This window comes from Phyllobates terribilis, unplaced genomic scaffold (genome assembly GCF_046119375.1).
Source record: "Phyllobates terribilis strain yellow unplaced genomic scaffold, ASM4611937v1 Scaffold_7__3_contigs__length_470593459, whole genome shotgun sequence".
Classification (NCBI taxonomy): Eukaryota; Metazoa; Chordata; class Amphibia; order Anura; family Dendrobatidae; genus Phyllobates; species Phyllobates terribilis.
Genome location: NW_027362767.1, coordinates 30,626,720 through 30,645,521, shown reverse-complemented (window position 1 = coordinate 30,645,521; position 18,802 = coordinate 30,626,720). Strand labels below are relative to the sequence as shown.

At 35.2% G+C, this 18,802-nt stretch overlaps 1 protein-coding gene across 1 annotated transcript in view; it reads right to left on the bottom strand.

The window, feature by feature from the left end:
• The window catches only part of CUNH14orf132 (chromosome unknown C14orf132 homolog), a 101,471-nt gene extending 85,392 nt beyond the window's left edge, over nt 1–16,079 (bottom strand). The window contains exon 1 of the mRNA XM_073638351.1: nt 15,084–16,079. Coding sequence (XP_073494452.1) covers nt 15,084–15,110 — 27 coding nt within the window. The 5' untranslated portion in view covers nt 15,111–16,079. The remainder of the gene's footprint in view (nt 1–15,083) is intronic.
• Between the last annotated feature and the right edge of the window lie 2,723 nt (nt 16,080–18,802).

Here is an 18,802-nt window from a genome sequence, read left to right as displayed (position 1 = left end):
GGTACTGTGTATATAGTATAACATTACACCTGGTACTGTGTATATACTATAACATTACACCTGGTACTGTGTGTATATAGTATAACATTACAACTGGTACTGTGTATATAGTATAACATTACACCTGGTACTGTGTATATATAGTATAACATTACCCTTGGTACTGTGTATATATAGTATAACATTACACCTGGTACTGTGTACATAGTATAACATTACACCTGGTACTGTGTATATAGTATAACATTACACGTGGTACTGTGTATATAGTATAATATTACCCCTGGTACTGTGTATATATAGTATAACATTACACCTGGTACTGTGTATATAGTATAACATTACACCTGGTACTGTGTATATATAGTATAACATTACCCATGGTACTGTGTATATATAGTATAACATTACACCTGGTACTGTGCATATATAGTATAACATTACACCTGGTACTGTGTATATAGTATAACATTACACCTGGTACTGTGTATATAGTATAACATTACACCTGGTACTGTGTATATAGTATAACATTACACCTGGTACTGTGTATATAGTATAACATTACACATGGTACTGTGTATATAGTATAACATTACATCTGGTACTGTGTATATAGTATAACATTACACCTGGTACTGTGCATATAGTATAACATTACACCTGGTACTATGTATATAGTATAACATTACACCTGGTCCTGTGTATATATAGTATAACATTACACCTGGTACTGTGTATATAGCATAACATTACACCTGGTACTGTGTATATATAGTATAACATTACACCTGGTACTGTGTATATAGTATAACATTACACCTGGTACTGTGCATATATAGCATAACATTACACCTGGTACTGTGTATATAGTATAACATTACACCTGGTACTGTGTATATAGTATAACATTACACCTGGTACTGTGCATATAGTATAACATTACACCTGGTACTGTGTATATACTATAACATTACACCTGGTACTGTGTATATATAGCATAACATTACACCTGGTACTGTGTATATAGTATAAAATTACACCTGGTACTGTGTGTATATAGTATAACATTACACCTGGTACTGTGTATATAGTATAACATTACACCTGGTACTGTGCATATAGTATAACATTACACCTGGTACTGTGTATATACTATAACATTACACCTGGTACTGTGTATATATAGCATAACATTACACCTGGTACTGTGCATATATAGTATAACATTACACCTGGTACTGTGTATATAGTATAACATTACACCTGGTACTGTGTATATAGTATAACATTACACCTGGTACTGTGTATATAGTATAACATTACACCTGGTACTGTGTATATAGTATAACATTACATCTGGTACTGTGTATATAGTATAACATTACACCTGGTACTGTGTATATATACTATAACATTACACCTGGTACTGTGTATATACTATAACATTACACCTGGTACTGTGTATATAGTATAACATTACACCTGGTACTGTGTATATATACTATAACATAACACCTGGTATTGTGTATATAGTATAACATTACACCTGGTACTGTGTATATAATATAACATTACACCTGGTACTGTGTATATACTATAACATTACATCTGGTACTGTGTATATAGTATAACATTACACCTGGTACTGTGCATATAGTATAACATTACACCTGGTACTGTGTATATAGTATAACATTACACCTGGTACTGTGTATATAGTATAATATTACACCTGGTACTGTGTATATATAGTATAACATTATACCTGGTACTGTGTATATAGTATAACATTACACCTGGTACTGTGCATATAGTATAACATTACACCTGGTACTGCGTATACAGTATAACATTACACCTGGTACTGTGCATATATAGTATAACATTACACCTGGTACTGTGTATATAGTATAACATTACACCTGGTACTGTGTATATATAGTATAACATTACACCTGGTACTGTGTATATACTATAACATTACACCTGGTACTGTGTATATAGTATAACATTACACCTGGTACTGTGTATATATACTATAACATTACACCTGGTACTGTGTATACAGTATAACATTACACCTGGTACTGTGTATATATATAGTATAACATTACACCTGGTACTGTGTATATAGTATAACATTACACCTGGTACTGGGTATATAGTATAACATTACACCTGGTACTGTGCATATATAGTATAACATTACACCTGGTACTGTGTATATAGTATAACATTACACCTGGTACTGTGTATATAGTATAACATTACACCTGGTACTGTGTATATAGTATAACATTACACCTGGTACTGTGTATATAGTATAACATTACACCTGGTACTGTGTATATAGTATAACATTACACCTGGTCCTGTGTATATAGTATAACATTACACCTGGCACTGTGTATATAGTATAACATTACACCTGGTACTGTGTATATATAGTATAACATTACACCTGGTACTGTGTATATAGTATAACATTACACCTGGTACTGAGTATATATAGTATAACATTACCCCTGGTACGGTGTATATAGTATAACATTACACCTGGTACTGTGTATATAGTATAACATTACACCTGGTACTGTATATATAGTATAACATTACACCTGGTACTGTGTATTTAGTATAACATTACACCTGGTACTGTGTATATAGTATAACATTACACCTGGTACTGAGTATATATAGCATAACATTACACCTGGTACTGTGTATATAGTATAACATTACACCTGGTACTGTGTATATAGTATAACATTACACCTGGTACTGTGTGTATATAGTATAACATTACACCTGGTACTGTGTATATAGTATAACATTACACCTGGTACTGTGTATATAGTATAACATTACACCTGGTACTGTGTATATAGTATAACATTACACCTGGTACTGTGTATATACTATAACATTACACCTGGTACTGTGTATATAGTATAACATTACACCTGGTACTGTGTATATACTATAACATTACACCTGGTACTGTGTGTATATAGTATAACATTACACCTGGTACTGTGTATATAGTATAACATTACACCTGGTACTGTGTATATACTATAACATTACACCTGGTACTGTGTGTATATAGTATAACATTACACCTGGTACTGTGTATATAGTATAACATTACACCTGGTACTGTGTATATATAGTATAACATTACACCTGGTACTGTGTATATATAGTATAACATTATACCTGGTACTGTGTATATAGTATAACATTATACCTGGTACTGTGTATATAGTATAACATTACACCTGGTACTGTGTATATACTATAACATTACACCTGGTACTGTGTGTATATAGTATAACATTACAACTGGTACTGTGTATATAGTATAACATTACACCTGGTACTGTGTATATATAGTATAACATTACCCCTGGTACTGTGTATATATAGTATAACATTACACCTGGTACTGTGTATATAGTATAACATTACACCTGGTACTGTGTATATAGTATAACATTACACCTGGTACTGTGTATATAGTATAATATTACCCCTGGTACTGTGTATATATAGTATAACATTACACCTGGTACTGTGTATATAGTATAACATTACACCTGGTACTGTGTATATATAGTATAACATTACCCCTGGTACTGTGTATATATAGTATAACATTACACCTGGTACTGTGCATATATAGTATAACATTACACCTGGTACTGTGTATATAGTATAACATTACACCTGGTACTGTGTATATAGTATAACATTACACCTGGTACTGTGTATATAGTATAACATTACACCTGGTACTGTGTATATAGTATAACATTACACCTGGTACTGTGTATATAGTATAACATTACATCTGGTACTGTGTATATAGTATAACATTACACCTGGTACTGTGCATATAGTATAACATTACACCTGGTACTATGTATATAGTATAACATTACACCTGGTACTGTGTATATATAGTATAACATTACACCTGGTACTGTGTATATAGCATAACATTACACCTGGTACTGTGTATATATAGTATAACATTACACCTGGTACTGTGTATATAGTATAACATTACACCTGGTACTGTGCATATATAGCATAACATTACACCTGGTACTGTGTATATAGTATAACATTACACCTGGTACTGTGCATATAGTATAACATTACACCTGGTACTGTGTATATACTATAACATTACACCTGGTACTGTGTATATATAGCATAACATTACACCTGGTGCTGTGTATATAGTATAACATTACACCTGGTACTGTGTGTATATAGTATAACATTACACCTGGTACTGTGTATATATACTATAACATTACACCTGGTATTGTGTATATAGTATAACATTACACCTGGTACTGTGTATATAGTATAACATTACACCTGGTACTGTGTATATACTATAACATTACATCTGGTACTGTGTATATAGTATAACATTACACCTGGTACTGTGCATATAGTATAACCTTACACCTGGTACTGTGTATATAGTATAACATTACACCTGGTACTGTGTATATAGTATAACATTACACCTGGTACTGTGTATATATAGTATAACATTACACCTGGTACTGTGCATATATAGCATAACATTACACCTGGTACTGTGCATATAGTATAACATTACACCTGGTACTGTGTATACAGTATAACATTACACCTGGTACTGTGTATATATAGTATAACATTATACCTGGTACTGTGTATATAGTATAACATTACACCTGGTACTGTGCATATAGTATAACATTACACCTGGTACTGTGTATACAGTATAACATTACACCTGGTACTGTGTATATATAGTATAACATTACACCTGGTACTGTGTATATAGTATAACATTACACCTGGTACTGTGTATATAGTATAACATTAAACCTGGTACTGTGCATATAGTATAACATTACACCTGGTACTGTGTATATATAGTATAACATTACACCTGGTACTGTGTATATAGTATAACATTACACCTGGTACTGTGTATATAGTATAACATTACACCTGGTACTGTGTATATAGTATAACATTACACCTGGTACTGTGTATATAGTATAACATTACACCTGGTACTGTGTATATAGTATAACATTACACCTGGTACTGTGTATATAGTATAACATTAAACCTGGTACTGTGTATATAGTATAACATTACACCTGGTACTGAGTATATAGTATAACATTACACCTGGCACTGTGCATATAGTATAACATTACACCTGGTACTGTGTATATAGTATAACATTACACCTGGTACTGTGTATATAGTATAACATTACACCTGGTACTGTGTATATAGTATAACATTACACCTGGTACTGTGTATATAGTATAACATTACACCTGGTACTGTGTATATAGTATAACATTACACCTGGTACTGTGTATATAGTATAACATTACACCTGGCACTGTGTATATAGTATAACATTACACCTGGTACTGTGTATATATAGTATAACATTACACCTGGTACTGTGTATATAGTATAACATTACACCTGGTACTGAGTATATATAGTATAACATTACCCCTGGTACTGTGTATATAGTATAACATTACACCTGGTACTGTGTATATAGTATAACATTACACCTGGTACTGTATATATAGTATAACATTACACCTGGTACTGTGTATATAGTATAACATTACACCTGGTACTGTGTATATAGTATAACATTACACCTGGTACTGAGTATATATAGCAGAACATTACACCTGGTACTGTATATATAGTATAACATTACACCTGGTACTGTGTATATAGTATAACATTACACCTGGTACTGTGTGTATATAGTATAACATTACACCTGGTACTGTGTATATAGTATAACATTACACCTGGTACTGTGTATATAGTATAACATTACACCTGGTACTGTGTATATAGTATAACATTACACCTGGTACTGTGTATATAGTATAACATTACACCTGGTATTGTGTATATAGTATAACATTACACCTGGTACTGAGTATATATAGTATAACATTACACCTGGTACTGTGTATATAGTATAACATTACACCTGGTACTGTGTATATAGTATAACATTACACCTGGTACTGTGTATATAGTATAACATTACACCTGGTACTGTGTATATAGTATAACATTAAACCTGGTACTGTGTATATAGCATAACATTACACCTGGTACTGTGTATATAGTATAACATTACACCTGGTACTGTGTATATAGCATAACATTACACCTGGTATTGTGTATATAGTATAACATTAAACCTGGTACTGTGTATATAGTATAACATTACACCTGGTACTGTGTATATAGTATAACATTAAACCTGGTACTGTGTATATATAGTATAACATTACACCTGGTACTGTGTATATAGCATAACATTACACCTGGTACTGTGTATATAGTATAACATTACACCTGGTACTGTGTATATAGTATAACATTACACCTGGTACTGTGTATATAGTATAACATTACACCTGGTACTGTGTATATAGTATAACATTACACCTGGTACTGTGTATATAGTATAACATTAAACCTGGTACTGTGTATATATAGTATAACATTACACCTGGTACTGTGTATATAGCATAACATTACACCTGGTACTGTGTATATAGTATAACATTACACCTGGTACTGTGTATATAGTATAACATTACACCTGGTACTGTGTATATAGTATAACATTAAACCTGGTACTGTGCATATAGTATAACATTACACCTGGTACTGTGTATATATAGTATAACATTACACCTGGTACTGTGTATATAGTATAACATTACACCTGGTACTGTGTATATAGTATAACATTACACCTGGTACTGTGTATATAGTATAACATTACACCTGGTACTGTGTATATAGTATAACATTACACCTGGTACTGTGTATATAGTATAACATTACACCTGGTACTGTGTATATAGTATAACATTACACCTGGTACTGTGTGTATATAGTATAACATTACACCTGGTACTGTGTATATAGTATAACATTACACCTGGTACTGTGTATATAGTATAACATTACACCTGGTACTGTGTATATAGTATAACATTACACCTGGTACTGTGTATATAGTATAACATTACACCTGGTACTGTGTATATAGTATAACATTACACCTGGTACTGTGTGTATATAGTATAACATTACACCTGGTACTGTGTATATATAGTATAACATTACACCTGGTACTGTGTATATAGTATAACATTACACCTGGTACTGTGTGTATATAGTATAACATTACACCTGGTACTGTGTATATAGTATAACATTACACCTGGTACTGTGTATATAGTATAACATTACACCTGGTACTGAGTATATAGTATAACATTACACCTGGCACTGAGTATATAGTATAACATTACACCTGGCACTGAGTATATAGTATAACATTACACCTGGTACTGTGTGTATATAGTATAACATTACACCTGGTACTGTGTATATAGTATAACATTACACCTGGTACTGTGTATATAGTATAACATTACACCTGGTACTGTGTATATAGTATAACATTACACCTGGTACTGTGTATATAGTATAACATTACACCTGGTACTGTGTATATAGTATAACATTACACCTGGTACTGTGTGTATATAGTATAACATTACACCTGGTACTGTGTATATATAGTATAACATTACACCTGGTACTGTGTATATAGTATAACATTACACCTGGTACTGTGTGTATATAGTATAACATTACACCTGGTACTGTGTATATAGTATAACATTACACCTGGTACTGTGTGTATATAGTATAACATTACACCTGGTACTGTGTGTATATAGTATAACATTACACCTGGTACTGTGTATATATAGTATAACATTACACCTGGTACTGTGTATATAGTATAACATTACACCTGGTACTGTGTGTATATAGTATAACATTACACCTGGTACTGTGTATATAGTATAACATTACACCTGGTACTGTGTATATAGTATAACATTAAACCTGGTACTGTGTATATAGTATAACATTACACCTGGTACTGAGTATATAGTATAACATTACACCTGGCACTGTGCATATAGTATAACATTACACCTGGCACTGTGCATATAGTATAACATTACACCTGGTACTGTGTATATATAGTATAACATTACACCTGGTACTGTGTATATAGTATAACATTACACCTGGTACTGTGTATATAGTATAACATTACACCTGGTACTGTGTATATAGTATAACATTACACCTGGTACTGTGTGTATATAGTATAACATTACACCTGGTACTGTGTATATATAGTATAACATTACACCTGGTACTGTGTATATAGTATAACATTACACCTGGTACTGTGTGTATATAGTATAACATTACACCTGGTACTGTGTATATAGTATAACATTACACCTGGTACTGTGTATATAGTATAACATTACACCTGGTACTGTATATATATATAGTATAACATTACACCTGGTACTGAGTATATATAGTATAACATTACACCTGGTACTGTGTATATAGTATAACATTACACCTGGTACTGTGTGTATATAGTATAACATTACACCTGGTACTGTGTATATATAGTATAACATTACACCTGGTACTGTGTATATAGTATAACATTACACCTGGTACTGTGTGTATATAGTATAACATTACACCTGGTACTGTGTATATATAGTATAACATTACACCTGGTACTGTGTATATAGTATAACATTACACCTGGTACTGTGTGTATATAGTATAACATTACACCTGGTACTGTGTATATAGTATAACATTACACCTGGTACTGTATATATATAGTATAACATTACACCTGGTACTGTGTATATATAGTATAACATTACACCTAGTACTGAGTATATAGTATAACATTACACCTGGTACTGTGTATATATAGTATAACATTACACCTGGTACTGTGTATATAGTATAACATTACACCTGGTACTGTGTATATAGTATAACATTACACCTGGTACTGTGTATATAGTATAACATTACACCTGGTACTGTGTATATAGTATAACATTACACCTGGTACTGTGTATATAGTATAACATTAAACCTGGTACTGTGTATATAGTATAACATTACACCTGGTACTGTGTATATAGTATAACATTACACCTGGTACTGTGTATATAGTATAACATTAAACCTGGTACTGTGTATATAGTATAACATTACACCTGGTACTGTGTATATAGTATAACATTAAACCTGGTACTGTGTATATAGTATAACATTACACCTGGTACTGTGTATATAGTATAACATTACACCTGGTACTGTGTATATAGTATAACATTACACCTGGTACTGTGTATATAGTATAACATTACACCTGGTACTGTGTATATAGTATAACATTACACCTGGTACTGTGCATATAGTATAACATTACACCTGGTACTATGTATATAGTATAACATTACACCTGGTACTGTGTATATATAGTATAACATTACACCTGGTACTGTGTATATAGCATAACATTACACCTGGTACTGTGTATATATAGTATAACATTACACCTGGTACTGTGTATATAGTATAACATTACACCTGGTACTGTGCATATATAGCATAACATTACACCTGGTACTGTGTATATAGTATAACATTACACCTGGTACTGTGCATATAGTATAACATTACACCTGGTACTGTGTATATACTATAACATTACACCTGGTACTGTGTATATATAGCATAACATTACACCTGGTGCTGTGTATATAGTATAACATTACACCTGGTACTGTGTGTATATAGTATAACATTACACCTGGTACTGTGTATATATACTATAACATTACACCTGGTATTGTGTATATAGTATAACATTACACCTGGTACTGTGTATATAGTATAACATTACACCTGGTACTGTGTATATACTATAACATTACATCTGGTACTGTGTATATAGTATAACATTACACCTGGTACTGTGCATATAGTATAACCTTACACCTGGTACTGTGTATATAGTATAACATTACACCTGGTACTGTGTATATAGTATAACATTACACCTGGTACTGTGTATATATAGTATAACATTACACCTGGTACTGTGCATATATAGCATAACATTACACCTGGTACTGTGCATATAGTATAACATTACACCTGGTACTGTGTATACAGTATAACATTACACCTGGTACTGTGTATATATAGTATAACATTATACCTGGTACTGTGTATATAGTATAACATTACACCTGGTACTGTGCATATAGTATAACATTACACCTGGTACTGTGTATACAGTATAACATTACACCTGGTACTGTGTATATATAGTATAACATTACACCTGGTACTGTGTATATAGTATAACATTACACCTGGTACTGTGTATATAGTATAACATTAAACCTGGTACTGTGCATATAGTATAACATTACACCTGGTACTGTGTATATATAGTATAACATTACACCTGGTACTGTGTATATAGTATAACATTACACCTGGTACTGTGTATATAGTATAACATTACACCTGGTACTGTGTATATAGTATAACATTACACCTGGTACTGTGTATATAGTATAACATTACACCTGGTACTGTGTATATAGTATAACATTACACCTGGTACTGTGTATATAGTATAACATTAAACCTGGTACTGTGTATATAGTATAACATTACACCTGGTACTGAGTATATAGTATAACATTACACCTGGCACTGTGCATATAGTATAACATTACACCTGGTACTGTGTATATAGTATAACATTACACCTGGTACTGTGTATATAGTATAACATTACACCTGGTACTGTGTATATAGTATAACATTACACCTGGTACTGTGTATATAGTATAACATTACACCTGGTACTGTGTATATAGTATAACATTACACCTGGTACTGTGTATATAGTATAACATTACACCTGGCACTGTGTATATAGTATAACATTACACCTGGTACTGTGTATATATAGTATAACATTACACCTGGTACTGTGTATATAGTATAACATTACACCTGGTACTGAGTATATATAGTATAACATTACCCCTGGTACTGTGTATATAGTATAACATTACACCTGGTACTGTGTATATAGTATAACATTACACCTGGTACTGTATATATAGTATAACATTACACCTGGTACTGTGTATATAGTATAACATTACACCTGGTACTGTGTATATAGTATAACATTACACCTGGTACTGAGTATATATAGCAGAACATTACACCTGGTACTGTATATATAGTATAACATTACACCTGGTACTGTGTATATAGTATAACATTACACCTGGTACTGTGTGTATATAGTATAACATTACACCTGGTACTGTGTATATAGTATAACATTACACCTGGTACTGTGTATATAGTATAACATTACACCTGGTACTGTGTATATAGTATAACATTACACCTGGTACTGTGTATATAGTATAACATTACACCTGGTATTGTGTATATAGTATAACATTACACCTGGTACTGAGTATATATAGTATAACATTACACCTGGTACTGTGTATATAGTATAACATTACACCTGGTACTGTGTATATAGTATAACATTACACCTGGTACTGTGTATATAGTATAACATTACACCTGGTACTGTGTATATAGTATAACATTAAACCTGGTACTGTGTATATAGCATAACATTACACCTGGTACTGTGTATATAGTATAACATTACACCTGGTACTGTGTATATAGCATAACATTACACCTGGTATTGTGTATATAGTATAACATTAAACCTGGTACTGTGTATATAGTATAACATTACACCTGGTACTGTGTATATAGTATAACATTAAACCTGGTACTGTGTATATATAGTATAACATTACACCTGGTACTGTGTATATAGCATAACATTACACCTGGTACTGTGTATATAGTATAACATTACACCTGGTACTGTGTATATAGTATAACATTACACCTGGTACTGTGTATATAGTATAACATTACACCTGGTACTGTGTATATAGTATAACATTACACCTGGTACTGTGTATATAGTATAACATTAAACCTGGTACTGTGTATATATAGTATAACATTACACCTGGTACTGTGTATATAGCATAACATTACACCTGGTACTGTGTATATAGTATAACATTACACCTGGTACTGTGTATATAGTATAACATTACACCTGGTACTGTGTATATAGTATAACATTAAACCTGGTACTGTGCATATAGTATAACATTACACCTGGTACTGTGTATATATAGTATAACATTACACCTGGTACTGTGTATATAGTATAACATTACACCTGGTACTGTGTATATAGTATAACATTACACCTGGTACTGTGTATATAGTATAACATTACACCTGGTACTGTGTATATAGTATAACATTACACCTGGTACTGTGTATATAGTATAACATTACACCTGGTACTGTGTATATAGTATAACATTACACCTGGTACTGTGTGTATATAGTATAACATTACACCTGGTACTGTGTATATAGTATAACATTACACCTGGTACTGTGTATATAGTATAACATTACACCTGGTACTGTGTATATAGTATAACATTACACCTGGTACTGTGTATATAGTATAACATTACACCTGGTACTGTGTGTATATAGTATAACATTACACCTGGTACTGTGTATATATAGTATAACATTACACCTGGTACTGTGTATATAGTATAACATTACACCTGGTACTGTGTGTATATAGTATAACATTACACCTGGTACTGTGTATATAGTATAACATTACACCTGGTACTGTGTATATAGTATAACATTACACCTGGTACTGAGTATATAGTATAACATTACACCTGGCACTGAGTATATAGTATAACATTACACCTGGCACTGAGTATATAGTATAACATTACACCTGGTACTGTGTATATAGTATAACATTACACCTGGTACTGTGTGTATATAGTATAACATTACACCTGGTACTGTGTATATAGTATAACATTACACCTGGTACTGTGTATATAGTATAACATTACACCTGGTACTGTGTATATAGTATAACATTACACCTGGTACTGTGTATATAGTATAACATTACACCTGGTACTGTGTGTATATAGTATAACATTACACCTGGTACTGTGTATATATAGTATAACATTACACCTGGTACTGTGTATATAGTATAACATTACACCTGGTACTGTGTGTATATAGTATAACATTACACCTGGTACTGTGTATATAGTATAACATTACACCTGGTACTGTGTGTATATAGTATAACATTACACCTGGTACTGTGTGTATATAGTATAACATTACACCTGGTACTGTGTATATATAGTATAACATTACACCTGGTACTGTGTATATAGTATAACATTACACCTGGTACTGTGTGTATATAGTATAACATTACACCTGGTACTGTGTATATAGTATAACATTACACCTGGTACTGTGTATATAGTATAACATTAAACCTGGTACTGTGTATATAGTATAACATTACACCTGGTACTGAGTATATAGTATAACATTACACCTGGCACTGTGCATATAGTATAACATTACACCTGGCACTGTGCATATAGTATAACATTACACCTGGTACTGTGTATATATAGTATAACATTACACCTGGTACTGTGTATATAGTATAACATTACACCTGGTACTGTGTATATAGTATAACATTACACCTGGTACTGTGTATATAGTATAACATTACACCTGGTACTGTGTGTATATAGTATAACATTACACCTGGTACTGTGTATATATAGTATAACATTACACCTGGTACTGTGTATATAGTATAACATTACACCTGGTACTGTGTGTATATAGTATAACATTACACCTGGTACTGTGTATATAGTATAACATTACACCTGGTACTGTGTATATAGTATAACATTACACCTGGTACTGTATATATATAGTATAACATTACACCTGGTACTGAGTATATATAGTATAACATTACACCTGGTACTGTGTATATAGTATAACATTACACCTGGTACTGTGTGTATATAGTATAACATTACACCTGGTACTGTGTATATATAGTATAACATTACACCTGGTACTGTGTATATAGTATAACATTACACCTGGTACTGTGTGTATATAGTATAACATTACACCTGGTACTGTGTATATATAGTATAACATTACACCTGGTACTGTGTATATAGTATAACATTACACCTGGTACTGTGTGTATATAGTATAACATTACACCTGGTACTGTGTATATAGTATAACATTACACCTGGTACTGTGTATATAGTATAACATTACACCTGGTACTGTATATATATAGTATAACATTACACCTGGTACTGTGTATATATAGTATAACATTACACCTGGTACTGAGTATATAGTATAACATTACACCTGGTACTGTGTATATATAGTATAACATTACACCTGGTACTGTGTATATAGTATAACATTACACCTGGTACTGTGTATATAGTATAACATTACACCTGGTACTGTGTATATAGTATAACATTACACCTGGTACTGTGTATATAGTATAACATTACACCTGGTACTGTGTATATAGTATAACATTAAACCTGGTACTGTGTATATAGTATAACATTACACCTGGTACTGTGTATATAGTATAACATTACACCTGGTACTGTGTATATAGTATAACATTACACCTGGTACTGTGTATATAGTATAACATTACACCTGGTACTGTGTATATAGTATAACATTAAACCTGGTACTGTGTATATATAGTATAACATTACACATTATATTGTTACACTCTTTAATAAACACGTTTGCAGAACTGATTCCGTCAGTGTGCCACATTATGATACAATTCTAAATGTATATAATAATAATAATAATAATAATAAGTTACTTAGTAATACAGTTGGATCCGGGATTATCCATGGTGTGCTCCTGGGATATTCATGCTCAGTATCTCCCATACATGCTGCACTTTATCTTCTCAGTCTCATAGAACATAATGATGTGACTGGTTATAAGATGTGCAATAAGAGCAGTAATGGAAGGAGAGCACCCAGTCTTACCTGAGCTGCCATGAAGGAGAGGTCCATGGTTGCCGGTGGAGTAGACCCTTTTCTACAGATCCAGGGCGACCTCGGCTGAGCTCATCCTCCTGGGCTCCCTTAGGTTTTTACATGAAGGGAGGGCAACAGCTGGTACTGAGACCTGTATGACCCAACCTGCTGCTGCCAGGCTCATGCCCACTCCTCCTTGCACTGACCACCACTGACCAGGCACTGTGTTCTGCTGATGGTGCTCTGATAGGGGTTAGCCTCCTGTGCCATCCAGGGTTAACCCTTAACTGCCCATCCTCATGGCACCCATATGTACCGACGGAAAGAAAGGGAACAGATGCATGGGTTATATATTATCCATGGCGAGCTATTCTAGTGTGAACGCCTTGGCACAGATTTGTGTGTCGGTGGCGGAATATTCTGCAGCGAGGTTCATTTATAAAGTGATGTGATGGTTAAATAGGTTCCTATGGAAACAAAAGCTCCTTAGGGACAGAGCGAACGAGCGGAGCGACTGACAGCGAAGTTTCCGGCAGATGTAGACCGCGTCGAGAAGTTGGTGACGCTCCTCGATTCGGGCTTCGCGTAAGGGTCAGAATCCTGGATGGATGATTGTGAGAAGCTGGAAAAGAGCAAACAGGGGAGTAGATGTAGGGGATGAAGAGGATGCAGCTGTACAAGGCTCCTCCTGAGCCCAAAATGGGGCCAAAGACTCCCCTGCCACATAAGACACCAGTATTATAATGGCGGCATTGTAGGTGGGGGGGCCGGATACAGAGATTGCATTAGGGTCCTGGGAAATATGTCTCTAGGCAGAGAATATACAAAGTGTCAAATGAGAGAAGTCTGCATGGAAACTGAGGCTATTATTATAAAGATATCGATCCAATGGGGGAAGAAAAAAGAAACTTCCAGATAAAATGTGTCACCAGTCCTGGAAATAAGGAACAAGAAAAACAAGAAAATCAATTCTGTAATGGTGATATCAAGACGTCACTATCGATCTGCAGGTGGAAATGGAGACGTCTTATCCTATGTTATCACTGAGGAGAATAAAAAACAAGAAGAATAATTGCATCTATATTATTCACCAAGAGGAGACAGTATGATAGGAGTTATATTCATATATACAGGGGCAGTGTTATAGTACTGACAAAACTAAAGGAGAGGAGAAGAAAGTAGTGTGTAAAGATATAAATCCTCAAAAAATGATATCATTTATTAGAATCCATTAAAAACAACAATGCCTATGTGATAAGGGAATAAAAATGATCCACAGATACGTGTTCATCATATATATAGCGCATATCCCTAAAGGACTTATTATAAAGATAGTAACAGCACAAAGTAATGAAATTATAATGCAATATTCAGAACCTGAAATGATTCTACCTGTCGTGGAGGTTGGCACCCTATATAGCGAATCTGGTGCCCCCGCTCAGCAACGGCTGTCCCCCACTATCCCTGATAAACCCTGATAGAGAGAACTAAAACAGGAAAGGGGGTGACTGCCCAACCTAATACAGAGATGTCTCTAACCTAAATGATATATGTGACAGATAAGCACAGCGTGATGAATAAACTTATCTCCACACATCTCCCTGTCCAGGAGGTTCATCAGAAGGAATAATATAAGGATTTTAGAGAAATATTGATAAGAGTGCATGTTGGAGGATCACAGGCTATCATTATTATCAGTATTATCATTATTATCAGTATTATAGTAGTATTATAGCAGTATTTTAGTAGCTATATTCTTGTACATAGGGGCAGTATTATAGTAGTTATATTCTTGTACATAGGGGCAGTATTATAGTAGTTATATTCTTGTACATAGGGGGCAGTATTATAGTAGTTATATTCTTGTACATAGGGGGCAGTATTATAGTAGTTATATTCTTGTACATAGGGGCAGTATTATAGTAGTTATATTCTTGTACATAGGGGCAGTATTATAGTAGTTATATTCTTGTACATAGGAGCAGTATTATAGTAGTTATATTCTTGTACATAGGGGCAGTATTATAGTACTTACTGTATATTCTTGTATATAGGGGCAGTATTATAGTAGTTATATTTTAGTACATAGGGAGCAGTATTATAGTAGTTATATTCTTGTACATAGGAGCAGTATTATAGTAGTTATATTCTTGTACATAGGAGCAGTATTATAGTAGTTATATTCTTGCACTTAGGGGGCAGTATTATAGTAGTTATATTCTTGTACATAGGAGGCAGTATTATAGTAGTTATATTCTTGTACATAGGGGCAGTATTATAGTAGTTATATTCTTGCACATAGGAGCAGTATTATAGTAGTTATATTCTTGCACATAGGAGCAGTATTATAGCAGTTATATTCTTATACATAGCAGCAGTATTATAGTAGTTATATTCTTGTACATAGGGGCAGTATTATAGTAGTTATATTCTTATACATAGCAGCAGTATTATAGTAGTTATATTCTTGCACTTAGGGGGCAGTATTATAGTAGTTATATTCTTGTTGTAGCGCCGGCGTCCCTGCCCTCTGCTAGGCAGGGACGCTGTTCCCCTCACCCCTCTGCTCCGAGCCCGGCGTCCTCCTCCCGCTCTGCTGGCAGCGCGCACTCCTTCCCGGCCACTGTGCTTAGGGCGCGCGCGCGCCCTCCCTCCCTCTTAAAGGGGCCGCGCGCGCCGTCCTAAGGAGTCCCCGGCCAATGGCCGGAGGACTTTACCATATATAAGGCACCTCCTCCAAAATGGAGGTGCCCGAGCAATGTTGTTGCACTGTTCACTACTCTGCTTCAGCCCTCAGGTCCCGTTGCCAGTTACCTGCCAGATTCCTGCCTGATATTCTGCTTACCTGCCTGCTAGCCTGAGGTCCGACGGTCTGCCCTCCAACTCCTGTCAGTCTGTCTATGGACCAGCTTGCCCGCTCACCTGGGAGCGCACATCTGCTACCTGCCTGCTAGCCTACCTGGAGGCTCCGCCGTCACGTGCTGTGACCACCTGCCATTCCAGAGACTCCTGCCCGCTCACCTGGGAGCGCACACCTGCTACCTGCCTGCTAGCCTACCTGGAGGCTCCGCCGTCACGTGCTGTGACCACCTGCCATTCCAGAGACTCCTGCCCGCTCACCTGGGAGCGCACACCTGTTACCTGCCTGCTAGCCTACCTGGAGGCTCCGCCGTCACGTGCTGTGACCACCTGCCATTCCAGAGACTCTCGCTTGCTCACCTGGGAGCACACATCTACCATCTGCCTGCTAGCCTACCTGGAGGCTCTGCCATCACAGGTCGTACCTACCCTTTACCCTGAGACTGCCCCGGTCACTTGCCGTGACCTCCTGCCCGTTCATCCAGAGACTGCCTCGGACACTTGCCGTGACCTCCTGCCCGTTCATCCAGAGACTGCCCCGGTCACTTGCCGTGACCTCCAGCCCGTTCACTCAGAGACTGTCCCGGTCACCTGCTGTGACTGCCTGCCCGTCTTCCCTGGTCGCCACCCGCTCCCTTACAAGGACCGCCCCCTTGTATAGTAGCTCAGAGGTTCCGCCTCCCAGACCCGTTACAGTTTGCTCGGGCCATGGAACCCGGTGGCACCCAAGCTCCCTCACTCTCGGACCTGTGTCATGAACTGTCCCGTCAGAGGTCCCAACAGGAGTCCATCCTGGGTCACCTGCGGAATGTCAATACTCGCCTGGACACTCTGACTGCTCCACCAGCAACCACCGCCAGAGCCATGAC